The sequence below is a fragment of the Takifugu rubripes genome, chromosome 2 (genome assembly GCF_901000725.2).
Source record: "Takifugu rubripes chromosome 2, fTakRub1.2, whole genome shotgun sequence".
Classification (NCBI taxonomy): domain Eukaryota; kingdom Metazoa; phylum Chordata; class Actinopteri; order Tetraodontiformes; family Tetraodontidae; genus Takifugu; species Takifugu rubripes.
In genome coordinates, this window is record NC_042286.1 from 4,640,051 (window position 1) to 4,667,557 (window position 27,507).

Sequence of the window (27,507 nt, forward strand, 5' to 3'; positions counted from 1 at the left end):
AAATTGAATTAAATAATAAAGATGGCTTGCAAATAAAGTACACTGACTACTATTTAACTTATTCGTTTTTGTTTTTTTAGTTAACTGTTTTTAAAGTTTACTGTTGTGGATTGACGTCACCTTGTCCGCATGCGATGGAAAGACCTCCACGTGCCGATTCTACCTGACCCGCCCGCGTGACTTTGAGCGCGCGCGGGTCAGCGGCAGAGGTGGCATCTCTGAGGGGGCGGGTGGGTGTAGTGCGATTAGGAGCCCGGCTGGGCGGGGTGCGGGGGTGCGGGTGTTACCGGACATCAGAAGCACCTCTGCCATTTACAGTCACCGGCTCGTGTCAGGAATGTGCGCCCTCCGCGCGCGCACATCGTGTTCTGCATGCGCCCACTTTATTTTTAACCCGGCAGGGTGGGTCGCTCCGTCGGTCGCTGGCTGTCGGGAATGACCGTGGAGCGCGCGGCGCCTGCACGCCCTCGTCCCGCTTGTCCTCGCGCTGTGGAGACTTCCGTCCGCTCTGACCAGGACGCCGCCGCTTCAATGGGATTATAACCGATTTTTGACGAGATTAGACACCAAGTCCTTTGGATATTAAACACCAGGCAAGTGAGTGTGAACCCGATAACTTTGTCGCGACATTTTGAGGTTTTTTTTTTAAAAGTGCAAAGTTTGTTCCAAACACCTGTTGACGCAGGTCAACCGCTCTGAAACGACCGCGTCGTTTTGTTTTTGAAATAAACGACTTCCGTTTCTCATTAACCATTCAAACCACGTTTATTCGGGTTAACTGTCCGAGCCGAAAGTTCTGTTATCGGTTTATCTTCGGCTAAAATTGAATGTGCGCACAGTGACGTCACGTTTGCGCGTGGAGCACATCAAAAGTTGGTTATGACCAAAAAAGGCGGGATAGGTGGAAGATAAGCCAATGTGGAAGATAAGCCAACAATAAGCATGGTGTAACGGAATAAAGTTCCCCGCTGCCGGGGCGGCTCCTGGAGGGGCCCGTCAGGGGCCCCGAGCTGCAACTAACTATGGAGCCAACCAGTTTCTGGTTTTGTCTTGGTCCAGCCAGCAAAAAAATCATTTCGTTATCAAAGCCTTTTGTTGGATTGTTGATCTTATTGAAGTATTGACATCCGATTAGCGTGGCCAATCTTCCGTTTTCCCAATTTTAGGGCCGATGTGTTTGTATAAAACGGTGACGCTGACCAACATTTACTCAACATTCCTACTCGAGTAAATGTACTCGGATACAGTCCGACGTGACTGAAGTTAATCACAGAACTGGACCTTTTCTCTCGTCATCTCTTCTTTTTCTCACGATTCTCATTGCCTGAACAGCAGCGGCATTCTTCCTCCTCCTCCTCCTCGCTCCCCTTAAAAGGACAATTGTGAGTGTGCCGCCATGTCTGCAGGACCTTTGTGTAAACACACCCCAGGAATAGTTTCACTATCACTTCACTACAGAGGGCTCGAGGCTGCAGTCACGACGACCTCGACCAGTACATGAACATTAATTCACATCTTGGGTGATCAGCGCACGTGGTGGATCAGGAAGAAATGGCAGATTTTAGTGCTGGTGCTCATCGTCTTCCCTATTGATCTCTATCCACTTTGTGTTTCTGCCTCAGGTTTACTCTGAACCACGAGGCTCCCCGGTCCATCACACTCTGTAGATCACCACCGACTGCACCCATCTCTTGTTTCATCCTCTCACAATAATGTGCTAATGCGTTGCTGCTTCCTGTGCGCGTGTGCGCTGCAGTTTGGGTGCCGTGGCGGAGAAATATCACCGGGGAAACGTTAATCCCCGTCCCAGGAAGATGGGATATTTCTGCTCCTTTTTATCTGTCTGCTCCAAACAGATCTCAACATTATACATCTGTCAGAATAGGGTTATTTCAATGGCGCTCGAACTGTGTGTGTAGTTCTTTGTTGTGTTTGAGGTTGCGATGGAGCTATTCGGGTTGGTTTGTTTTAGGCGATATAGGTTTTTGACTTGTGCGAAGGTTAAAGATGACGGGGGCCGCCTGATGTGTGCGAGCAGGACACTGTTGGCAGTCGGTAAATCTGGCCTTGCAGCCTGTTTTTATATGAGACTGTATTTATATGTCTCACCAGTTTGTGCCCGAGGCGATAAGGGGGATCCCCAGCGGTGGGTGGAGCCTGCCTCGACTGGTATCAGCAGCCTGCACAGGGCTGATACTGGAGACCAGTAGGACCGTGGTGCATCACAGGGGGGCCCCCTCTGTCCCCTGGACTCCCCGTGTCAGATCGTGTCACCAGTGGCCTGATGTAGTGGTTTACTCAAGTACAAGTGTGAGACTGGTTATTTCTTTATCCGCCAGTCTTTGTTTTTGCGTTTATAATCCCAAAATTCCCTCTGAAGCTCACAAACTAACACTCGTATCATTTGAACTGAGGTGTCGCTGTCCTGAACTGCAGCACAGAGGTGCCCCCCCCCACTCCCCACTTGTTAGGCGTGATAAGAGAGCTATGCTGCCTCCAGATAGAGCTATCTGAGCGGTTCCCCTTCGACCCGCCATTCCACACATAGAACACGCAGATGCACCGCGGCCTGTCGGGCGAACCCACAAAATGGAGTTTGTGAGAGGACGCCATCAAACATGTGGAAGGTCTAGAGGTCAAGATGGGGGAGGATTAAATGTTTTATAGCACTGCAATAATTGAGACATTGATATTACCTTATTATCTTTCTGTGAGGTGAATATAGACGCGAGTCCCCCTCCTGTTGCTCTACTATCTTTCTACAGTAGCTCTGAAGGGACAAAAAGACTGACCAACCTGATCCCCCTGCTGTCTTGTGTCTCCAGGCCACCTTCACGAGCTGCACTCCGTCCCGCTATATTCGCCCCCCCCCCCTCGCCACCAGGCTTATTTCCTCTGACAGCGAGGACGCCGGACGCCGTCCCCTCCCCCGCCCGCCACGCTGGCCGCCGCCATGACTTCCACCACGGACTTCGACAATGCGGAGATCACGCAGCAGTACAGCCACATCAACACCCGCTTCAACCTGCTGGACGAGGAGCTGGACAACGACAACAGCTCCGCCCGGCTCTTTGAGCGCTCGCGCATCAAGGCCCTCGCAGGTGAGCACGACTACCACTCCTTTGGGGGGGGGGGGGGGGACATGTGACAGGTGCTTGAGACATCGGGCCGGTTTTCTGCCTGGTAGACACCCACTGGTCTGTTTACCGGCTGGAGGTTATGAGGCGAACTCGCTGTCATGGGCACACATGTTCGAGTTTCTTGTGAAGTCACATGACCCCGACAACTGGACCCTGACACACTTGCACATTCCCAGAATGCCCATCCTACACTCCCCCCCCCCCCCCATGTAACATGCATGTCTGCCATTTCTGGCTGAGCTGGAAGGCTGTGACCCACCTGCGGGGTTTTTAAATAGCCGTGGATCTGTGAGGGTGACAGCCGGCGTATTTCTGTAAAGTGGTCGACCCGAGGGGTCGCGCTCCAGAGGGTAAGACATTAAATCACCGGTCCAGAGGGTTCTGGTAGAACTGGTGTCTCCTGGTGCTGCTGGCATTAGCTGGTGCATATGTGCGTCTCCGTTGTTAACTCATTCATCGGTTGCTGGGCTACCGGCTGACTTGTTCAGCACCATCCACATGCACAAGAAAGCTTTTACAGCCAAAGCCGGGCTTTCAGCACCTTTTTTGTGGGTCCGATCCCGCGCCGTGGAGGTGAAAGTGTACCAATCAGCGTCCAGACTGTTTATCGACTCTCCACTTTCTGTCTCTTTAAGCGATCAAGGTTTCCGTGTGGGTGTCGGCGCGTGAGAGTGCTGCTTCTGCTGCTGATGTTTCTGTAATGCAATCAGTGTTTCCTGTCAAGAGGGGGGGGGGGGGGGGGGGGGGGCAGCAGGGAGGGGCTGCCAATGACACCCGCGCCAGAACTCGGGAATTAACACCCGTCAGTCTTCCAAAGCTGGGGGCCCGTTTGATACACACTCAGATGTGCCTTTAAATCATTTGGATGAGAGATAATCACATGGTAGCAGCGCGTACCTTCGTGATGTGGGATTGATAATTAACAAAGTGAAACCGCCACTCTGCCTGGCATCGCCGCCGCGGCTGTGCGGGAGCGTGTACGGAGATATATTGTATGCATGGCTGAGGCGGCGTTCGCTTTGAATGGAACGCCGCCCGAGCCCGGCGGAGGCACGGGATCAGCTAGAAGGAAAGGAAGGAGGGAGGGAGAGCAGGGCTGAGCACCAGAGGGATCTGGAAAGGAGGACAGAGAGCCACGAGACGGAGAGGAGGAGAGACGCGGCGTGCCAAGCTCCTCTGCCAGCACCAGGCTGCACGGCTTTGTTGTTCTGCTGGTCACGATGAGCAGCCCGTGCCTGCTGCGTGCTACCCCCATAAGCCAGCCGCGGCTCAGAGAGGTCAAGATCAGCCTCAAGTCCAGCGGCAGGGAGACCGGGACCCTCCGGAGCGGCGCCGGGGTGACCAAGGAGGTCACCGGCCGCATCTATGGTGTGCCGGATAAGGAGGCCCCTGTTAGGGGCGGCGTGAGCAGCAGCCGGAGCAAGAGCACGCCGCCCGTCCACCGGGCCCAGAGACCCGATGGCAGGAGGACCGCGAGGGGCAGCGGGGGTGGCGGAGGCAGCGGGAGGCAGCAGGAGCCCGAGCACCACCCGGAGAGAAACGGCACCGTCCTGCACATCCCGCTCTCCGTGGCCCCGGCAGGGATCGCCCAGATCTCCTCATCGTCGTCTTCGTCGTCCTCCTGCACCCCCAGACGTCAGCGGCCCTCTCACCTTCACCCTCCCCCTGTGCTCCTCTCCTCCTCCTCCTCCTCCTCCTCAGCTAAAAGTATGAAGCGGGCACGCTGGCTGAGTTACAGCACCTCAAACATCTACTTCAACTCCATCCTGGATGGACGTTTCAGGCAGCTGCAAGGTACCGGAGTCCTGATGGAAGCACCGTGTGTGTGAGCGTGTGTGTCCCTCTGTTGTTGCTGTCACCACGCTGGCATTTTTGTCAAACGTGTATCGCAGTAATCTATTTATTTTGGGCTAGCCGAGGCTGTGCCCCAATTGTTCACTGAGTTGGCTTTGAATTATTCATGGCCAAACTCCTAAAAAGGTTCAGATGTGTTCCCCCTCTAAAACCAGTCATTGCTAGCTTGTGCTAAAGCTAGCTCTATTACCTTGCTTTCTTTAATATTAAACTTAAACCATAATTCCCGTACGGCCTTCACTGCCCGCGCAAAACGGCTTTGATCTTTTCCACCTTTCTTCCTTGATGTTTGTGGTTTGAATCCACTGACGACTCCAGTTCTTCTCGCTCATGTTATTAAGGTTTTAAGAGAGCGGTTTGCCGTCACTGTGCATTTTTGTTAGCTTGTGCTGCCTGTTCGGCTCCCCAATGACAGGAGTGCATTAGCAAGGGGGGGGGGGGTGGAGGAGTCTCGGCAGGCAGCAGGAAGGGACACGTAGCAGCTGTAAATCGTGAGTTCAACTGCTTGTATTGTATTTACTGACAAGAGCAACTTTTAGCTGGACTCATGTGCTGACCTCTGACCTTTTAGCTCTGCTCACATCATCAGCCTTCCCTTTTAATCTGCTGAGTTCACTAGCATTAGAGAGCGCTTCACTTTTTGTTGTATTTTACCCACGTTGCATCGTTGCCTGCAGTGAGCCTCCAGGCCTGAAGGAGGGGGTCACGTACAGAGGCCACACTGCTGCGACCTCTGGCCTCATTTGCTCTCCAACACCTGCGACCACCTTTCCTCGGGGCTCTTTGGTAGTTTTCCACATACAACTCAGACTCAAAAACCAACCAGAGGAGGTGAAGCCAGATGCTGCCTCTCCTGTACGGCAGTCAGCACCGGTCGCGCCACGACTCGGACCTGTGCCGTAGAGTCGCTGGGTCCCGTCCAGCGAGAGCTGACTATGGGAAAAGACGGATTCCGGCATATACAGGGAAAATCCATCAGCATGAATAAGTGATGGGGCTCTCAGAGAGGGGATGGGAGATTATAGAGCGAGAGCATGTGAAACAAGGGGATGTTTAGTACGGCTTGTGCCGCGATGCTGCCGTCCGGCCGGCGCGGTGGCTTGGCGTAAACGCTGCACTTGTCCAAAGATATTTAATTCATGGAAAAGCAGGAGGGCAGCCTCAGCGCATCAAGGCTAAGCAGGACTTAGGGTGGGTTATGGACGTCCAGGACAGGAGACCCATGTGCACGCTGGGAGTTTTTATGTTCTTTGTGATGAGGAGGGATCCGGGTGGGGGCAGCGGGGCGGCGCCGGACGCTGCTCGGTGGTTGCATGCTTTATTCCCTGTCACGTTTCCTCTTTGACACCCCCCCCCCCGACGATGCTAAGAGTCAGGCTAACGCGGGTGTGTAGCTGGAGCAGGGTTCATCTAGCTCTCTCCTGTACCCCCAGATCTCTGTTCCAGCCCATTTTTATTCTCCTCTCTTCCTCTGGTTCTGTTCCCTGCGTTCCACCACGTCAGGGTCTGAATCATTTATGGCTCCGCTCATTCGGGATGCAGCCCTCTGCACTCATATTTGGGGTCTGTGTGTGTGGGTGTGTGTGGGTTCAGGAGGTCATCTTTCATACGGGCGGCCCTGAGGGAGCCGCAGAGTTAAGACCTGAAAATATATTCCACATCCTTGAAATTGAGCAGCGATCCAAACAGGAGACATTAACAAGATGTAGGAATCGTCCATAGTTTTGCCTCCCCGGCTCTGTTACTGGCTCCCCTCTCGCCAAGATTTCCAGGAACTTCAGTGTTCAGTGAAGGCGGCGCGGCTTCATCTGTGTCTGCCTCCTCACTCTGCCAGTAAAATGTGGATTCTTGGGCGCAGCGCTGTTACACCTGTGGGCAGTCGTTCACCTGTTGGTCGCCTGTGCAGTGGGAGCGGCTCTGAATCGAATTCACACGGTAAAATCGCTGTTTTTGAGGGTTTGAGTGAAACAGAGATCAATAGATCGTCAGTGCTCAGGTGTTTCCATGCAGATTTCCTCCCACGCCGCTGTAATCCTGAGCCGTTCGATGGATGTGAGGTGTTTTCGTTTCTCACGCCGCCCCTGTTCTTCCCCTCCTGTCAGATGAGCGTGAGGCGGTTCAGAAGAAGACCTTCACCAAATGGGTCAACTCCATCTTGTCCCGGGTCGGATGTCGCATCTCTGACCTTTACCTGGACCTGCGGGACGGGCGCATGCTCATCAAGCTGCTGGAAGTGCTGTCGGGTGAACGGCTGGTGAGCGTCCGGACCAGTTTAGATTCTACTTATTGATAATCTGATACTTCCTGTCGCCTTTTCAATACTTGGCCTCCTTTTTTAATTGTCTTTAGCCAAAGCCCACAAAAGGCAGAATGCGTATCCACTGTTTGGAGAATGTGGACAAGGCGCTGCAGTTCCTCAAAGAGCAGAGAGTCCATCTGGAGAACATGGGCTCCCACGACATCGTCGACGGCAACCATCGTCTCATCCTCGGGCTCATCTGGACCATCATCCTTCGCTTCCAGGTCCATTCAAATCTACAGCGTAAAACTTTAGACGCTCGTTTAGCGTTCAGTAATGTCCACCTCCGCTAGCGGGCTCATCCTTTCTAACGGGCTCATCCTTTCTCCTGGAATGTGCTGCCTTCAGGTTCCAGACACTGTTATCCGCTGTTCCAAACACACCTAGAACATCACAACATGCCTGTTTGACTCCTTTATTTCGTCGGTGGGCATAAATTTATCTTTAATTTGACAGCAACACTGTTATTTTTAGACACGGCGCTTCAAAGAGTATGGCCTCCTGTATTATTCAGACTTTTCAACAGAATAAAAGGAAAGAGGGAAAAAAGGAGCTGAGTCCTGTCTGGATCCGGAGAACCAAAGCTGACTAAATTTAGCCCTCTCTCAGGCTCTGTCTCCCATATCAAATCGCTGCTCTAATTACTGGCCCCACCGTGTGGGAAAATAAGCACTACAATAATTACTACCTCCTTTTATGACCAAATCAGCCAATCATGTCAACGGAATTTCAAATTAGGTTGAATTTGCTTCAAATTAAAAAAAAAAACCAACCCTCTTTTGCTTTCAGTAAATGTGTTTTTTAAATGGCTCATTTCTGCTGCCTTGAGGAGTCATGTTGTGTTTATTGAGTTTTCTTGTTGTTCCTCATCAGATCCAAGACATCATCGTGGAAACGGGTCAGGCGGACCAGAAGGAGACGCGCTCAGCAAAAGACGCTCTTCTTCTGTGGTGCCAGATGAAGACTGCAGGGTGAGTGGGAGGCTTCGCCATTCGCATCGTCATTTTTGTTCATCCTTTGGTACTTTAATCACCGATAATTCTATAATAAATGATTGATTACTGAAACCGATTCCCTGCCCCAGCTAACAAATGCTCGTAGCCTTGCTAAATCGTGACTTACCTTCTTTTTTTTCAGCTATCCCAATGTCAACATCACAAACTTCACCACCAGCTGGAAGGACGGCATGGCCTTTAACGCCCTCATACACAAACACCGGTAAGAAGAGAGGAGCGCTCTTCTGCTCTTTTCTCCACCAATTGTCTCTCACACTCTTCATTTTTATCTCCTTTAGGCCAGATCTGGTGGACTACAGCAGTCTGAAGAGGTCCAACCCGACTCACAACCTCCAGAACGCCTTTAACGCAGCGGAGCAGAACCTTGGTGTCACCAAACTGTTGGACCCAGAAGGTGAGACGATTCAGACGTCTTCATAAACTCCAATGAGCTTTTAAATGTGATGGGGGAAGGAAAAAAGCCTCAAAGTTGTCTCTTACTTTGTTGTTTTGTCTTTGTTGTTATGCAGACGTGTTCACAGAGAATCCGGATGAAAAGTCCATCATCACCTATGTTGTGGCATTTTATCACTATTTCTCCAAGATGAAGCAGCTTGCTGTCGAAGGGAAGAGAGTTGGGAAGGTAAGAAGCGAAGATGGCGCCCGCATCGGCGCCGCCGCGCTCTGGTCCTCATTGTTTCACCTGCTTCTTTAGGTCCTGGAACAGGCCATCGAGACCGAGAAGATGGTCGAGAAGTACGAGACTCTGGCGTCAGACCTGCTCATGTGGATCGAGCAGACCATCGCTGTGCTGAACAATCGGAAACTCACCAACTCGCTGACAGGAGTTCAGCAGCAGCTGCAGGCCTTCAACACCTACCGTACCGTGGAGAAGCCGCCAAAGTGAGTGGAGCCTAAAACACCTCTTACCAGCACACCTTAACTGGACCTGCACCTCAGAGATGCGGTCCAGTCTGCATGATCAAAGACTTAGACACTGCATTAATAAACAGTACTTCAAATGTAGCATATTTAGCATCATAAGACCAAGCAGAGAGGCAAATTCGCTGAACTCATTTATTTTTACCTTCAGGTTCCAGGAGAAGGGAAACCTTGAGGTTCTGCTGTTCACCATCCAGAGTCGCATGAGGGCCAACAATCAGAGGGTCTACACCCCCAAGGAGGGAGTCCTGGTCGCGGACATCAACAAGGTGACGTTGCACTGATGTCTCGCAGGGCAAACAGACTTGCAATGCAACGTATTGTACATAACCAGATTCTGGGGTTTGGGTTTGAAGGCCTGGAGTCGCCTGGAGAAGGCCGAGCACGACCGGGAGCGAGTCCTGAGGGACGAGCTCATTCGACAGGAGAAGCTGGAGCAGATGGCGAGGAGATTTGACAGAAAGGCCGCCATGAGGGAGACCTGGCTCCTGGAGAACCAAAGACTGGTGGCACAGGTGAGGATAAATTATGCATAGCTACATTACTACATGCCTGAAGTACTAACACCACGGCCTTTTTATCCGTCCTCTGCAGGATAATTTTGGCTATGACCTGTCAGCAGTGGAGGCAGCAAAGAAAAAACATGACGCAATTGAGACCGACATCGCCGCTTATGAGGAACGTGTGCAGGCCTTGGTGAACATCTCCAAGGAGCTTGAGTCCGAGCGATACCACGACGCCAAACGGATCGACGTGCGCAAAGACAACGTCCTGCGCCTGTGGGACTATTTGCAGGAGCTGCTGAAAGCCCGCAGGGGTCGCCTGGATAAAAACCTGACCCTGCAGCGGATCTTCCAGGAGATGTTGTACATTATTGGATGGATGGACGACATGAAGGTAGCAGCACAGGAGGCTAGCTCGCTAGCTCAGCAGCTAATAGTTTTCCTGACTCTAAACTTCTTTGCTACCATCTTTAGGCTCGGCTTATGTCTCCTGACTTTGGGAAACACTTGCTGGAAGTGGAAGACCTGTTGCAGAAACACACTCTTTTGGAGAACGACATCGCGCTGCAGGCGGAGAGAGTTCAGAACGCCAGTGCTGCGGCGCTCACGTTTGCCAACGGAGACAGTGAGTGCAGAGGCTGAAAGCATTATTCCCTTCTATTTCAGTTTTGCTTTGGTGTGAGCATAAAGACAAACGATTTATATAAAAAACGTTTTACTGCACTGAAACTTAGAAATAATGTTGACACTTTTTGTTTCCCAGCCTACAAACCGTGTGATCCTCAGGTGATCCACGACAGGGTGCAGCACCTAAACTTGTGCTACCAGGAGCTCTGCTCCCTGGCGGCCCAACGACGAGCTCGCCTGGAGCAGTCCCGTCGCTTCTGGAACTTCCTGTGGGAGGTGGTGGAGCTGGACGGCTGGATTAGAGAGAAGGAGCACATCTTCTCCTCCCTGGACTACGGCAAGGACCTGACGAGCGTGTTGGTGCTTCAGAGCAAACACAGCGCCTTTGAAGACGAGCTAGGAGCCCGCCGCGCCAACCTCGAGCAGGTCTTGGCTGAGGGAGAGAAGATGATCCAGAGCAAGCACTTTGGCTCCCCTAAAGTTCAGGAATGCATGGACAACATCCAGAGGCAGTGGCAGCAGCTGGAAGAGCTGGCTGCTTTTCGGAAACAGAACCTCCAGGACACTCAGAGGTTCTTCCAGTTTCAGGGAGACGCCGATGACCTCAAAGCCTGGCTGCTGGAGGCAAAGAGGCAGATGAGCAGCGATGATGTCGGCCATGACGAATACACCACCCAGAGGCTCCTGAAGAAGCACAACACCCTGAAGAATCAAGCAATCAAGAACGGAGCCACCATAGACGCGCTGACCAAACAAGCCAATGCGCTGCCAGAGGAGCTCCATAACACCCCCGATATCCAGAGACGTCTCAAAGACATCAAGGACCTTTACATGGAGCTCATGTCTCTGTCTGACCTGCGACAGAAGAAGCTAGACGACACGATGGCTCTATACACCATCTTCAGCGAGACCGATGCCTGCGAGCTCTGGATGGGCCAGAAGGAGACGTGGTTGGTGGACTTAGAGGTGCCCGAAAAGCTGGAGGACCTGGAAGTTGTACAGAACAGGTAATTGTTCAAGTAATCTTAGAGAGGAAAATGGAATTTTCTGGCCTTTTTTCCCCTTGTAAAATTCTGTTTTCCCCTGTTTTCAGGTTGAGCATTCTAGCGCAGGATATGGGGAATATGCAGGTGAGAGTGGAGGATGTGAATAAGGCTGTGAAGCAGCTGGAGGACAGCAGACATCCTCGCACCAAGGAGGTCAAAGAATGTCAGGCGCGACTGAATAAGAGGTGTGTTGCAACATGATTACTGTTTGCAGACCCGTCCTCAAAAAAAGTGTATGTATATAAATATATATGATATAAAGTGTGTATTTAATGTTCAAAAATCACTTGCCAGGTGGGAGGCCTTCAAGGCCATGGTGGAGGACAAGAAGAGAAAGGTGGACTCTGCTGTTAGTCTGAACAACTATGGGCTGGAGTGTGATGAGACAGACGCTTGGATCAGAGACAAAACGCGTGTGATCGAGTCCACGCAAGACCTGGGCAATGACCTGGCAGCCGTCATGACCATCCAGAGGAAACTGTTTGGCATGGAAAGGGACTTGGCTGCCATCGACGCAAAGCTAAACTTCCTGCGTAACGAGGCTGACCAGCTGGCTAAGGACCAACCTGAGAACGCCGGTGACATCTTGAAACACAGAGGAGAGCTGGAGAATTCCTGGGACAATCTCAAGAAAACACTAAAAGGCAGGGAGGCCTCCTTGGGTGAGGTCAGCAAGTTGCAGACCTTCCTCCAGGACATGGACGACTTCCAGTCCTGGCTTTTCAAGACCCAGAAGGCTGTGGCGTCGGAAGAAATGCCCGCCACGCTGCCAGAAGCGGAAGAGCAGCTCAACCTTCATGACGCCGTGCGTGAAGACATTAGCAACCACGAGGAGGATTATCACCGCGTGAGGGACACAGGCGCCCAGGTCACCCAGGGCCAGGAGGACGACCCACAGTACCAGCAGCTGGAGCAGAGGCTGAACGGGCTGGACCGGGGCTGGTACGAACTGCAGAAGATGTGGGACAGCCGCAAGAACTTCCTGGACCAGGGTCTCGGTTTCCAGCAGTTCATGAGGGACTGCAAGGCTGTGGAGGCCATCCTCAATAACCAGGTACAGCTAGTTTTTATTCCTGAAGGAAGGTTTTAATGGTGGGGTAGTGACACTCCAGGCATTTCAAAGAATGCAGTATGGTCGGGTACCACGCTGCGTGTTTGTTCGGCCCCTCTCGAATGATCTGCTCCGTTTGTAGGAGTACACCTTAGCCCACATCGACAAGCCCGACACTCTGGCCGGAGCAGAGAAAGCCTTGAAGAAGCATGAGGACTTTGAGAGCACCATGGAGGCCAATGAGGACAAGATAGACGGCACGCTGCAGAGCGGGCAGCGGCTGGTGGACAGCAACAACCTCTACTCTGGGAAAATTCAGGACAAAATGGACTCCATCAAAGACAGGTGGGTTTTTAGTTGGCCGCGGAGACAGCCAACAAGCTGGCAGGCTGCCATATATCATATACTGTATATATATATATATATGATATTTTATTTAAATGGTAAGCAATATCAGTGGTAACCAGGTCAGACTCTCTTATCACTACATCATTAATGTCAAGAAAAGGCGATAAAAAAGCTGTAAGAGCTTTTTGTTACCTCCCACAATGCAGCTGGGCAGACAGTCAACGGCCGTATTTCAGGTTTAAGCTAATAAGAGATTTTCCTCAGCGCTGCCGGAGCGTCTGTTCCAAATCCTGTTGTTGCCACAGCAGTGGGTGTTGACCACACAGGTGGTGGTGGAGGTGGATAAGGTTTTCTCTGTGTTGATGGTCAGGCACAGCAAGAACAAGAGCAGAGCCCAGGAGGTGTCCCAAAAGCTCCGAGACAACCGAGACCTGCAGCACTTTCTGCAGAACACGCAGGATGTGAGTTCATCACCACGTTGTATTGAATAACTCGTTCCATTTTGACCCCTGCGCCCGTCTTCTGGTTTCTGCTTCAGTTGACTCTGTGGATCAATGAGAAGATGCTGACGGCTCAGGACACATCGTATGATGAGGCAAGGAACCTTCACAGCAAATGGCTCAAACACCAGGCCTTCATGGCTGAGCTGGCTTCCAACAAGGGCTGGCTTGATAAAGTGGACCAGGTTGGTGCGGCTGTTCATTCTAATTTAGCTGAACTCCTGTACTGCTGTCTACCGATAGAGGGCGCTAATCTGCCTTGTCTTGTTGAGTACAGCAGGGCCAGGCACTCATGGAGACCAAGCCTGAGTTTGAACCCATTGTCAAGGAGCGTTTGGCCAAACTCCACGAGCTGTGGGACAAGCTGGAGTCCACCACGCAGGAGAAAGCCCGGCTGCTCTTTGACGCCAACCGCTCGGAGCTTTTCGACCAGAGCCTGGCAGACATGAAGAAGTGGCTCGGCGAGCTGCAGCAGCAGCTACAGAGCGGAGACGAGGAGGTCAAGGACCTGACCAACGCCAACATCCTGCTCAAGAAACATCAGGTTGGGGCAGCTACGATTTACTTTAGCTTTGTACTTACTTCGACCTTCGGAGCATCGTGTTTTTAGTGGAGGAAATTCCAGTGAGTGAAACTTTGTAAGAGCTCATTTTGCTCCCTCCCTCTCCACCAGATGACAGAGAACCAGGTCCGTGACCGCGCACGTGAGCTGGAGGAGCTCCAGGAGGCTGTCAGCAAGCACGGCGGTGCCAGGGAGGACCAGCCGGAGCTGGAGGCCGAGCAGCAGGCCCTGCAGAGGGAATTCCAGCAGCTCCTCACACCACTGGACCAACGCAGGGGCAAACTGGAGGCCTCCAAAGCTGTCCATCAGTTCTATAGGGACTTGGCTGATGAGCTTGTACGCATAAACCAGAGAAGAAAACAGCCTCTTTGACCACCCTGCTGTCATTAAATGATTGATTATATAACATTACACCAAACAGAGGCAGCAGAATTAATCAGTTTTAGAATGACCACAAAAGTTCTGACTTCTGGGAGTTGTAGTCTAAAAATACTGGATGTTTTTAGAGAACAGCTTTTCCTGCAATAGTCTTTTAATGCTGGGAAGGGCTGGGAAACATTTCATGAAGGAGCACGAATGAAACATTCTTCATAAAAGATGCGTATCTGATCCGATCTGAAGGTCCCTGCTGCCTCTTACCGTTATCGCTCTTCTCTCCATCAGCTGTGGATTGAGGAGAGGATGCCTCTGGCAATGTCACAAGAACATGGCCACAATCTTCAAACCGTGCAGATGCTGCTGAAGAAGAACCAGGTATGACGACGTTCTTTCGTGAGGAGCTAGCCCCAAATGCCATCTTTTAATTGGTAATGGTGGTGATTCTTCCTGTAGAGGGCTGCAAATCCACACAAGCTGGCTCCAAACGTGTGCACGTGAATGATTTTATTGGGGAGAATGTGAAAGGTTTGACAGGACTTTTCTCTCCGGCTTCCTCCCTGTCCGTCAGACGCTGCAGAGGGAGATCGAAGGCCACCAGCCTCGCGTCGACGAAGTGCTAGAACGAGGGAGGAGGATGGCGTCGGCCGCGGACGCCGAGGGCCGGCCGGAGGCGGAGCGGATCACGGAGCAGCTGGAGGAGCTGGAGAAGGCGTGGGCCTGGCTGCAGGACGAGATGGCCAAGCGCAGGGAGAGGCTGACGGGTTCCAACATGGCGCAGCAGTACTACAACGATGCAGACGAGGCCGAAGCCTGGATCGGGGAGCAGGAGCTCTACATGATCGCTGACGAGAAGGCCAAGGTGTGTGTGTGTGTGTGTGTGTGTGAGAGAAAAGTATAAGATGTGTCATTACTCTTCATCCTCCTCTCCTTCCACCTCCCCAGGATGAGCAGAGCGCCATGCTGATGCTGAAGCGTCACACTGTCCTCAAACATGCCGTGGACGACTACGCCGACTCCATCCGGAAGCTGTCCGACCGTGCTCAGAGGATGTTCACAGAGGAGCATCTGCAGGGGTTTGTGCTCACATTCCAACACTGTGCCACACTTCAGGCCAAAAAATGAGACGTGACCAACCCTCCTGTCTCCTTTTACCTCATCTGCAGTGAGGAAATCATCAGGCGCCAGGGCCAGGTGGACAAACAGTACGCCGGGCTGAGGGAGCTGGCAGAGGACCGCCGGAAGAAGCTGGACCACACCTACCACCACTTCCTGCTCAACCGTGAGGTGGAGGACCTGGAGCACTGGATTTCAGAGAGAGACGTGGTGGCCTCCTCTCAGGAGATGGGCCAGGACCTGGACCACGTAATGGTAACAGAACTAATCTGCTTTCAATCACCCCCAAAATCACTGCTGTGATGCCTCTGAGGTGGACTTTTTTACATTCCTGTGTGCCACAATTGACGAGAACGAAGAAAACGTAGGTTTTCCTTTAATTCTCAGCACAGTTTCATGAAAAATGGCGCCTTTGTGAGCCATCTGGCCTCTCCGATTACAGCGCGCAGCCAAAATTCGATTCCAACTTTCTAAACACAAAAGGGACTCCTGTGAATCATCTACTTAAATGACTAAAAATGTGTCTTTTTTCCTCTTCTTCAGCTCCTGAGGGACAGGTTCAGAGAGTTTGCGCGTGAGACGGGGATGGTGGGTCAGGAGCGGGTGGACTTCGTCAACCTGACCATCGATGAGCTGATTGAAGCGGGACACGCCGAGGCCGCCACCATGGCGGAGTGGAAGGACGGCATCAACGAGAGCTGGGCCGACCTGCTGGAGCTGATCGACACTCGCACCCAGCTCCTCACCACCTCCTACGAGCTGCTCAAGTAAGGACGAGATCCTCTCGGGCACCATCGCTGTTGGATCACCTCGACTGAGGTCATTTCCTCTTTTAAGGTACTTTGACGACGGGACGGAGCTGGTGGCTCAGATCCACGATAAGCTGAAAGAGCTGCCTGATGACGTGGGAGAGGATTTCAGCAAAGCCGAGTCCTTCCACAGGATGCACGCCGCCTTCGAGAGAGACATCACCGCTCTGGGCAAACAGGTACACGAGTGGGAATCAGCTGTTTTTGCTGTGAGGAGACACAGCTGATGATTCATATCTGCAGGCTGGAGGACCCGCCGCTGTCTGCGCGTGCTTTATTCTGAGCGTGTTGCACTCTGCTCTGACTCAGCGTTTGACCTTTCAGGTCCAGCAGTTCCAGGAGACGGCTTCGCGCCTTCACGCCCAGTACGCCGGCGGCAGGGCCGAGAGCATCCAGGCCAGAGAGCGGGAGGTGGTGGAAGCCTGGAAGTGCCTGTTGGACGCCTGCGACGGCCGCAGGGCACAGCTGGTGGACACGGCGGACAAGTTCCGCTTCTTCACCATGGTAAGAGATCTGATGGCCTGGATGGAGAGCATCATCCAGCAGATCGAGGCCCAGGAGGAGGAGAAACCCAGGTGAGGAGATAAGACACCCCTTTGTTCAACTGGGATGAAAAGGGAAACAAACTTTATAGTTTCCATTGGTACTAGGAATGAAGGTCAAATGAATAAAAATCAAGTTAAACACATTTTTTTTCCTTATTCTGAAAACCTTTTAAATCTTCACTTCCATATTTATTCGTGGATTCAAATTGGTTCGCTCGCATTCAATTAAATGCAACACAATGTTACTAAAAAATCTAATTTAAATTGCAGAAAGCAAAAGCAGAATTCAGTTGAACCTAGAGGGCAGGATATTTACTTAACATCAGAACATCATCTTATATTCATATATTTTTAATTAAACCAGCTTCATTTGACTGTTTTAATTACTTGTTAAAATCTAGAGGTTGCAGTTCCACCCTCTGCCGCCAGGGTATATAAACGTCCCCTCATCAGCTGTAATGTCTCCCTCGTCTCCCACATCAGGGACGTCTCATCCGTGGAGCTTCTGCAGAAGTACCACCAGGGGATCCGCTCGGAGATCGAGGCCCGGGGAGCCAAATTCACCGACTGCACCGATCTGGGCAAAGCCCTGCTGACGCGCAAGCACCGAGACTCTGCCGAAGTAAGGCCGAGGCTGTTCGTTTTTCCCCCGGATCACTGCTTTCATCAGATTTAATTACTTTTCTGGGAGTCATTATTCTTTTCGGCTATAATGGAACCAATCGGATCCCATAAATGGAGGGAAAAAGTCCTCCTCTCATGAGGGGGCTGATGAAGCAAACACTAATTAGAAATGCAAAAGTCTAAAAGAACTGAAATGAGCAGTTGACCCAGGCCCGGGTTTAATGTGCTGTGAACAGTGGTTCTGAGCAGATAGAATCCACAATACTGATAGTTTGTCGTGTTTTGACCGTCAGATCAAGGAGAAGCTGCTGCAGCTGAATGAGAAGCAGGAGATGATGATGCTGAAGTGGGACGACAGATGGGACTGGCTCCGGCTCCGTGAGTAGAACCTCACCAGAACCTCATGGTTCCACACTTCAAAGATATCTCATAATAACCTACGGCCTCAGTGCTGGAGGTGTGCCAGTTCGCCCGCGACGCCTCGGTGGCGGAGGCGTGGCTGATCGCTCAGGAGCCCTACGTGACCAGCAGAGACCTGGGCTTCACCGCGGACCAGGTGGAGAAGCTCCTGAAGAGGCACGAGGCCTTCGAGAAGTCCACCGCCGCCTGGGAGGAGCGGTTCTCCGCCCTGGAGCGCCTCACCACGGTATTCTCTACGCCGTCCCACCTTAACGTGGCGGTGGTGCGGAGAGGTTCTGACTGACGTTGCCGCTCTGTTGCAGCTGGAGCTGATGGAGCTGAGGAAGCAGCAGCAGGATATCGAAGACTTCCTCAAACAGGAGCAGCGGTCCGACAGCAGGCAAGCTGCTCTAGAAGCGGGTCGACCCCGTTCGGCGCCGGTGTGGCGGCTGGTGACCTCGGACCTGAGTGTGTGTCTTGTTTCCTGCAGGAGGGACGACACGGGCTTCGGAGAAGAATCCTCGCAGCCTTACACCGTGGAGGAGCCCACCGTGGTCAGTCTGCCCCACCGGCACCAGCGTTTTTAGAACCCGCTCAGGTCTGTCTCATGCCCCCCCAACGTTCTGTCTCCGCCAGTCTGCAGCGGTCGAGCCCGGCACGGACGCGGCGGACGCCACGGCTGCCGAGTCCACCCTCCCCATCGAGTCGATGAAAGAGAGCGGGTCTCTGGAGCTTGAGCCCTCCGTCTCCCTGGCGTTACCGGCAGGAACCGGAGAAGGCGGCCACCATGCCCGTGGAGGCGAGCAGGGCCCAGACGGTGCTGCAGGAGGGCCCGCTGGGCCGCAAGCACGACGTGGAGGGCTCAGGAAAGAAGTCTTCCAACAGGTAGAGGGCAGGAACGCGCCTGGTGGTGCTCCCCAGCTTACAGCAACATCACCTTCTCCGCCTCCTCCCCTCAGATCATGGAACAACCTGTACTGCGTCCTGAAACCGGGTCAGCTCTCAGCCTACAAGGACGCCAAGAGTTTCGGCCACGGCGCCACCTATCACGGCGAGGAGCCGTTGTCCCTCGCCGGCGCCCACTGGGAGGTCCTCACCAACTACAAGAAGAAGAAGCACGTCTTCAAACTGCGGTGAGCGTCCCCGGGTGCAAAGACGCTGTTACCGGGAGTCACCTCGGACGTTCCAGAGATCCGTGGAAGGAACCGTCTCCGTCTCTGTCCACACAATAACGCCTTGCTCTGTTCTCTCTGCAGCCTTGGAGACGCCAGCGAGTATTTGTTCCAGTGCAAAGATGAGGCGAGTTTAAGCAATAAAATGTTCTTTGCTTGCGACCCGCTGACCCCCTGTTCAGCAGTGGATGATGTTTTCATTCTAAAATGTTGCTTTTAACCTCTGCAGGAGGAGCTGCAGCGCTGGAGCCAGGCCATGCACACAGCCATTCAGCAGCCCACAGCGGAGCCGTCGGGACCCCCCGAGGCCAGGGCCCAGACCCTGCCCGCCCCCTTCACCCACTCACCGCCCCCACCTGAGCCCAGCTCCACCAAGAAGGACAAGGAGAAGAAGTTTGGCCGCTTCGCTAAGAAGAAGTGAGCGAGGCGGGAGGTCAAAAATGGCGTCCATGTCCAATCAAAGCAAGCTTTTGAATTAGCCGATTGTTTTTATATATTATTTTGCAAGGTTAAATGTTGTAGTTTAGCTTACAGCACCACTCTTGCCTGTATTGTTGCAGAACACTTCTCTGAAACATGCCAAAATCACAGGAATGCTCCTTTCACACTCAACCAAAGAATGTTTCTACGACCTTGGTGTTCTGTTGATAATTCTGCAGTGTTCTTGCTTTATGTGTGAGGGTGGACAGACTGGAGGGTCCTGGACTAATCTGCCTTACACAATGGTTGTGAACTGTAATACTGTGCTGTTTGCATATGGGTGTGGTGCACCCGACACCTGTGCATGATAGATGCAGCTCAGCAGGGTGTGCTGCGGTGATGGTGCTGCTCTGACCTGAGTGATGCCCATGTGATGCAGTAGCTCATTTTTCCTCAACATGACCAAAACTTGTGCAGACCTTCAGTGTTGCGCTGTGCTTTTTGGCTGCTGGGGGGCCTATCCTGGTGCCACCCTGCTCCCAGGGTGTGTTTCCACGGGATTTGAACCAGACACCCTCTGCTCCTCAGCCCAGTGCCGCCCCACCACCACCCTCCTCGCCCAAGGCTGAAAGGTCCGTCGTAAAGAGGAAAAATGCTGAGACATTGAGCTGAGGCAGCAATTATTTCTATGAACTTGAAACATGAGCAACACTCGTTTAACAAACCCTCCGTCTCTCATCTATTAGCCCAACTCCACTTTGTCTCTCACCAGATGCATGAAGGATGTTCTACGTTACGTTTGACATGGTGCTACTGATGCGATACTCTTAAACATACAATCAAAACCTGCCTTTATTTTGTGTCCTCGCATGTTGTCTTTTCACAAAAAGCTGTTATTTTAAATGAATATTTAATGTAATTCACTGAAATATAAACTGATTATTTTAGAGCGACAGTGGAAATAACATTTGATTTTTGATATAAATACAAAGAAATTCAATTCATGCTAATGTAGAAGCTAAGAGGGAGTGTGGAGCCACGACTACAAACGTGGATGGAACCTAAGGTTTTTCCAACACCAGTACTAGTCGCCCCCCCCCCCCCCCCCAGTAACTACATAACCACCTTCACCTCATTTGTCCACATCTTCAAACACACTTGGTGGTTTTTAATCTTTTTTTTTTAAGTTTTGTAAAATATCCCAGGTACATTTTCAGAGAATAAACTTTAATTTACTGCGCCCGAGTCGACTCATTGAGTTCACAGCCGTTGGGACACACAAGCACTCACTTGGACACGAATTTATTGAGTACAATCCAACCAGAGGAGGCCATTTTTCTTTTATTCAACCCAAACTCTTCTGGGGTGATTCCAGCTGCACGACGAACATCCTGGTTTGAATCCCAACCGACCCGTGGCAGCGTTTCCCGACGCTGTCCTGGCTCACCTTGAACCGGAGACAGGGTTCAAAGTGAGCCGTAACCATCAAGGCAACGACCGCCTTCCTGTTTCTGACCATCACTTTTAAGCACCGGGGCTGCCGCTCCCATGAGCACCCACAGGAGCAACAACATACAGCTGTTTTCATACACTTGCAGGCTGTAATCATCACACTCACGGGGATTCATTTCTCAGGCGCTGCCAGACGGGCCTTGCAGAGGCTCCCGGTGCCATAAATCTGCATTAACCACACGGTGAAGAGGAAGGAGACGGGGCTGATACGCAGCTACAGCATGTTTCAGTATTTACGTCCACCCCTCAGGTGATAAATCCGCCCGTCGGACACTTCCTGTGACCGACGACGATGCCCCAACACGAACGTCTCTTCACATACGAAGGACGAGCCGATGCTGCGGCCCCCACAATGCAGGAGCTCACAAGGTTTCAAGGTCGAAGTGCTTTCAATTTACAGCATCGCCGTTTTTACGACAACTCGTCAACATTCGGACTGAATTAGCTTAACTAGCATTAGAACACCTGAAATGGCGTCGATGAACAATGTTTTAAAAAAAAGAAGATTCACAGGCCAGTTTTGTTGGATAAAGAATAATTAAATAAGCTCATCCTCTCATAACAATAACATATTTATAATTTACTTAATTACACAATGGAGCTATTTAAGGGAGAACCTTTTCAGAGTGAAAGCCAATCTTTGCTGATTACACTGCAGAGCAATGACGCGGTCCAACCAACAGGGGGCGGTGTGTCAAAAACCGACTAAACCCACCGGCTGCCGTAGTTCCTACTAAAGGTGAGCAGGGACGGTTGTTTACTGAATACACGACCGCTGTGACATACGGACTCACCACATTATACCAACAAACATGTAACACATGAATTCATGCAGAAAAGCGCACACCTAAAAAATAATCCTGACTAATATCCATTACGTGAAATTATGCACAAGGACATGGTGTGTGTGGGGGTGTGTGTGTGTGTGTGTGTGTGTGTGTGGAGGCTCCAGGTCTTCTACTGGATAAGCTTGTTGGCTCTCTGGTTTGCTTCATCGATGCGCACTTTGTTCATATCCGCCTGAAAGAGGAGAACAGGTGATGAGAAGAAAAGCCGAGGGGAACAGAGAAGGGCTCGCTGCCAGCTGCCGAGGAAGGAAGGAAACGGATCTACGGCGCTAGACCTCCAGGAGTTTGGTTAAAAAAGAAAGGAAAACAAAAACTGGACGTAACAAAGCTCCCGTTTGTTTATCAGAACACTCCTCGGGGGGCCTGTGGTAGATTCATGCTCTTTTCCATCTTTACACAACTGTTGCTGGCAGCTTCTCCCGAATGTCTCCCCACGGTTTATTCCCATTCGTTTCCGACCCGGCTCCTCACCTTTTCGGTGATGTTGTCGATCTGTCGGTTCTGTTTGTCGATCTCGTTGCCCATGTCCACAGCCATGGACTTCAGGTTGCCGATGATGCTGCCCACGGCCCCCAGGTTCTCCTCCATCTCATCCTCGCGTGCGTCGTTGGTTATTCTGCACACACGCTCAGAACCTTTAACTCTGCTAATGCTCCGGGTCCCCGATTCAAACCCAGGACCCACCTCTTGATGTAGGGGCCCGAGGTTCCCCCAGCGCTGACTTGGACCGTCTGGCCGTTGTGGACCCCCGAGGGCTGCCTGGAGACGACCTTGGAACCGTTGGCGCCGGCTTCCCCGTCGGCCCCGCCGACCCCCCAGGTGCGCTTGTATCGCGAGTCGTGCTCGATAGACGACACCCTGGAGGAATTAAACTGGTGAAGTCGGAGCTTTCCCACTGAAACCAGCAGGAACCGTCAGGCCCAGTTCCACCCAGACGACCCTACCTCATCTGGTGGTAGTGGTACCACATTCCCCGTCTCCAGCGTGAACGCAGCGAGGAGAGAGTTTGGTTTTATAGTTTTACAACACAGGAGAAAGCACATGTTCCACTGCACACGTTCCACTGCACACGTTCCACTGCAGCCTTTTAGAACCTCAGCAGAACTCAACCCCAGCCCATTATTAAAGCGGCTCAAACAGCAGCACCCGTCTGCTGTTGCCATGGAGAAGCAGCTGGGGGCGACAACACCCGGAAGGCTTCCTCGCAACACGGCGGAACCAAGAATTAACGACTTTTAAAGAAAAATAAATCAATCGCCAAGAAAACAATGTTGGTTTTATCATCCCTCATTAGCTCCTATCAAAGCGCCCGGGTCGACTGGTACCGGTGTAGCACACCAAAGCAGGAGCGACTTCCTGTTCCAGCTCCAGACCCAAGCAGAGGGAAGCACGGTAACAGGGGGGGACGTGTACCTGTCGCAGGGGCAGACGCACAGGCCGCAGCACTTGGACAGGTCGGTCAGGTTCTTCTCGGCCTGCCTCATGTCCTGGTTGATCTGGTCCATGCCCTCGTCCACACGCTTCAGCTGCTCTGCAACGCAGAGGTCAAGGTAGGCCAGGGTCAAAGGTCAGTGGGAGGAGCTAATGGAGCTCACGGCCACGGATCCAGAAGCGATTTTTTCCCTCATTATTCAGGGAGAGGGACGAGCGGACGGAGTGTTTAGGAATGAAAATGATGATAATAATGACACCAACAGAAGGTAATTAAACGCCTCATTAAGTCAGCTTTAATACTGGGATTTCCACTAGCTTTAATGTAAATGTTAAAGTTGGAACAGGAAGGCGAGGGGAACGCAGACATGTGGGGATACTGGGAGTGTTGGGACGGGGGTTTACCTCCCTGCTGGTCCAGCATCACCATGGTGTTGACTCCTGTCTGTTTACTCTGGAAACAAGATCACAGACAGGACGTAAACGGCAGAGTTCGGGGGGGGGCCTTTCAAAATAAAAGTCTGAGCGTTCAGAGCAGCTGCAGCTCACAGATTTAATTAGAAACGTCTCCTCTCGCGGCTTCATTTGTGAAAATGTCAGTGGTCTAAATCTGAGAGATCAGCAGCAGATCTCCACTAATCCCCATCCAACAGGAGCTAATTAAAACCTCGCCGTCCCCCCTGGACAGACAGTGTTCTTTTGTGTCAATAATGGTGGCAGAGTGCCAGAGTCTCACCTCTTCTGCCATCTGCAGCATCCTCCTGGTGCTCTCCAGGGACTGAGGAGGGAAACACGCAGGCCGTTAGCAGCGTCGACCCACGTTACGGAGCAGAGGAACGTGGGGAATCCACAGAGCCAGAAAGGAAAAGGGATCATTGCAGAGGAGCAAGGGAAATATCCAAAAAGGAAGCAAAATATTAGGTGGGATTGAATCGGTTTTCCTCTAATCCATCAAATATTGATTCCTCCGTTTGGTAACATTGACACCGAACTTAGAGCATGTTGGCGTTTCCTTGATCTATGTGACAGAAGGCCGATGATGTCACCCTGTTCTGAGCTGGAATGCAGTCGGTTCAGGTGAGTCCACGCCTGCGTGGCTCTATTATTAGCAGCTCAGCAGCCAGCAGAGTTCGTCAGGAGTGGAAGCTGTAAAACATCACTAACGACCAATTATCACGGCTGCGGCACTCAAGCCTCCGTCTCCGCGCCGCGGCGACACGTTGGCTCCATTAATCAGCGATGTGAGAACATGACAAAGACGGACCGGACCGGGGGGATCCGCTGCTTTAGCCAGAGCGGTGCCGGGGCGGACCGACGGGAAAACTCCCTCCGACACGGCTCATTAAGCCAGAACAAAAGCGTCCACAGCGGTGACACCGGCGAGGGCTTTTTAGCCCTTTTTCCCAGCGTTCACGTAGGTTTCCAGCAAAATCCCAGCAGAGGAATCCCAATAGTTGAACTTTCCCCCTCAGGGGTGGATTAAAAGACACACTGGGGGCCACAGGTGTTCGCTCTGCCGTTAGGGGACACGGTTAAACAGCTTTAGCGCTCGTACCTGAAGCGGCTAAGAGTGATAGCTTTATCAGATGCAGCTTTTCTCCGAGCTGCCAGGCAACAGCAGCGGAAAAGACAGGAGAGGAGAGAAGAGCAGGTTAAGACGGAGAGAAACAGACGGCGCACAGCTAGCCAGCTAGACAGTTACCCCCCCGAGGGCTGATTAGACAATTACCTGTGAGATAATGAAACCTTTAGATACAGCTGACAGCAGCCAGCAGAGGAGGTTAGCGGCCCCGTTAAACACCAAACCTTCCAAACAGTAACGGATCATCAACACTCCCACAGCTCGATAAGCGTCTCTGACTGAAGAGGGTAGCTGGGAATTCTATTCCCCTTTTATTTATACATCCCAACCATCATGACTCAGTGATGCTGATGTCTAAGGAGTAAATGAGCACAACGTTGTAGCCCCATTTTAACCTCCTCAATTAATAGTTCAATTAAATCACTAAAGCCTGAATAAATAGTTGGAAATCGCCATTTTTGAACAGCAGGCAGGTCGGGGGGGGGGGTTCTTGTGTCTCTACCTCGTCGGTCACTTGGTTGGCCCTCATGGCCATCTGCTCCACCGTCATGTCTGCCATGTTGCTGCTGTCCGGGTTGGAGGCTGCCCCCGTGGCGCCGAGCTCGATTTTCTGTGGCCTGCAAGAGAGGGTCAAAGGTCAGATCACCAAACTGATGGCATCACGAGATCAGGAGGGTTTCGTGAACGATGCCGATGGTTTAGGACGTGAAGCTTTATGGGATCGGTGGGTTAATCAGTCACAAAAACAGCTGTGAAAACTCGGGTTTTACGGTTCCGCGTGACAGCAGAGCGAGAGGACACGTTTAGGTCGATGCTGATCAAAATGAAGACGTCATAAAGCTCCGTAGTGTTGCCAACAAGGGGGTGGAGGTGAGGCTGCTGCTGCAGACGGGCTGGAATAATGATGGCGATTAGCCGTTAAGGAAAAACTGCTGAGAATAGGGTCATTTTTCCGCGCTCCGCTCGCAGTTCATTATCGGCCGTGCCAAAGATGAAGAATGGACCTCACGGGAGTGCAGAGGAATCAAAAGCTCCTGCGCGTTAGCCAAAGGAGGGTGTGGGCCGCCGCGCTAGCAAAGACGCGTCGGGCAATGTTTTGACAGGATTCAGGAGTTCTGATGACAGTCCAGAGAGGATCGGAGCGCCCGCTGACCTTCAGCGCAGCCCCACCATCCACCAGGCACTGAAATAGCTGCTCAGACCATCAGGACATCACAATCACAGCCTTGTGTTCTTCGGTGGAGAACAGATTAGCTCAAGGACGGACCTTCCTGCTGGAGACTAAACACCAACATCCAGGAATGCCACCTTCACTTCCCTCCCTCCTCTGTTGGCAATCCCTCTTTCTGTAACGATTTAGTCACTTTTCTTCTTCCTAATGCCCTCCAAACCCTTTCCCTGCAGCAGCCAACATCCCCAGGCAGGAAAAGAGAAGGAGGAGCTGAAAGTGGAGCTGGCGAGGGCATCAGAGTCGACTTGGACGTCCCGTGGACGCTGCGTTTCTTCCTGGACTCTCTTCACACGGACCTCGCTGATGAGTGGACTCGGCCAAAACAGAGATGTGAATCTACAACTGTTGCACCGCGGGAGGACAGAGTCACCCACGGCGCCCTTTTGTAAACGCTGAGCCACAGCGGGCGCACATGAAGGCCGAGGAATCCATCCGAGCCGAGGAATCCATCCGACTGCCCGGGTGGCTGCGAAGATGTTGCACGTTTGTCCCTCAAACCTGACGCTGAACCACACATCACAGGGGTAAACAGCCAGGAGAGCATTTTAACCAACAGAGAGCACATACCTGCTCATGCTACGGTTCCTTCGGAGCACCGGCTTCAAGTGTATGACAACATCTCCTACAGGGGAACATTTCTGGTTCCTCAACCCAAACCTGTTCCTCCAGATCCTCTACCCGCCTCTTCCTTTAACTCGAGCTGAGGTGGAACTTTTCCACACTCACCGCTTTAAACATTCACTCATGTGGTGCTAATAAAAAGCTCCACTGAAGTTATCATGGGGCAAAAACGCTAAACCGTCGTCGTGTTTGCAGAAGTTGGTGGTTTTCTGTGGGTTTTTTTGTTTACGACATGTGTCAGCAGATCTCCGATCACACAGAAAAACCGCAGATTCGGTTCAGGTGCAAATCAGTCCAAAGATGCAGCAGAACCGCACACACACGAGTAGATATCGAAACGGGGTCCAGCGGAATTTCCAAAGTTAGATTGAGAAACACGAACCCAGATGCATTTAAATAGAGACCAACACCCACGACACCAAAGTTGCGGCTGCTGGGTCCTTAAAGCGAGAAGTGAAAGGAAAAGATGAATTAAAGGGGTGGCTCGAGGAAAGGGTCGTTAAACAAACTATAGAAGGAAGGTTTTCTTACATTTTTTTTTCTGAAAAGGACACCTTTAGCCCGGTAATGAGTCGTTAACGCAGCTAATTCGGCGCTAGCTTGCTAGTTAGCCAGTTCCGCTTTTCCTGTCAACTAACGCCACCGCTCTCAAAAGTCGAGAGGACACGGCCGGGAGATGTCTATCTGGCACGCCGATACTTACACTTCACCTCTCCGGTCTCTAAAGTTATGATGCCGTCACTCCTCCTACTTTTCGGTGTGTAAACTTGGCTCAACAAACTTCTGGATTCCTTCAGTGGTTCCACCGTCTGTCCGTCCGAAGTGTGTCGCCTGATACCTTTAGGTGTTGTCGGAAAAAGCACATCAGCGGGCAAAAATGACCGATGGCATAAAGAGTGCGTGTTTAAATGTCATTTTCACACTACATAAACAAAGTAATGTTTCACTAAATACA

At 51.9% G+C, this 27,507-nt stretch overlaps 2 protein-coding genes across 4 annotated transcripts; one reads left to right on the top strand and one right to left on the bottom strand.

The window, feature by feature from the left end:
* Positions 1-2,953: 2,953 nt before the first annotated feature.
* Positions 2,954-20,567, top strand: sptb (spectrin, beta, erythrocytic). The gene is given in 37 exon segments (XM_029826981.1): positions 2,954-3,101; positions 7,097-7,248; positions 7,344-7,517; positions 8,167-8,264; positions 8,431-8,511; positions 8,588-8,703; positions 8,819-8,931; positions 9,004-9,191; positions 9,382-9,499; positions 9,587-9,745; positions 9,825-10,127; positions 10,208-10,358; positions 10,497-11,367; positions 11,454-11,591; positions 11,701-12,460; positions 12,600-12,802; positions 13,176-13,266; positions 13,344-13,490; positions 13,583-13,849; positions 13,979-14,203; positions 14,531-14,620; positions 14,814-15,104; positions 15,188-15,318; positions 15,409-15,613; positions 15,902-16,125; positions 16,196-16,346; positions 16,492-16,742; positions 17,196-17,334; positions 17,630-17,714; positions 17,786-17,982; positions 18,059-18,135; positions 18,226-18,289; positions 18,372-18,488; positions 18,490-18,620; positions 18,695-18,868; positions 18,992-19,034; positions 19,137-20,567. Coding segments are annotated over 37 exon segments (7,065 nt in total). The 3' UTR covers positions 19,329-20,567.
* Positions 20,568-20,613: 46 nt separating this feature from the next.
* Positions 20,614-27,507, bottom strand: LOC101069425 (synaptosomal-associated protein 23). 3 transcript variants are annotated; one of them, XM_011615199.2, is made up of 8 exons: positions 27,256-27,507; positions 25,203-25,317; positions 23,855-23,896; positions 23,524-23,572; positions 23,101-23,218; positions 22,372-22,545; positions 22,159-22,303; positions 20,614-21,859 (listed from the first exon to the last, which is right to left on the bottom strand). In XM_011615199.2, the coding sequence occupies exons 2-8, from the start codon at positions 25,257-25,259 to the stop codon at positions 21,797-21,799; spliced, it is 648 nt and encodes a 215-aa protein (XP_011613501.1). In that variant the 5' UTR covers positions 25,260-25,317; positions 27,256-27,507; the 3' UTR covers positions 20,614-21,796. The 3 variants fall into 3 exon arrangements, with proteins under 3 accessions (XP_011613501.1, XP_011613495.1, XP_003962445.1); XM_011615193.2 differs by lacking the exon at positions 27,256-27,507 and adding an exon at positions 27,084-27,244; XM_003962396.3 differs by lacking the exon at positions 27,256-27,507 and adding an exon at positions 26,499-26,730.

Bases quoted from the DNA above. Each gene is read 5' to 3' on its own strand.
- LOC101069425 (XM_003962396.3), bottom strand. The intron at 23,897-25,202 runs GTAGAGACACAA...TTCCCTCCTCAG, and splicing joins CCAACCAAGTGACCGACGAG to TCCCTGGAGAGCACCAGGAG. The intron at 21,860-22,158 runs GTGAGGAGCCGG...CTCCTCTTTCAG, and splicing joins TCGACAACATCACCGAAAAG to GCGGATATGAACAAAGTGCG.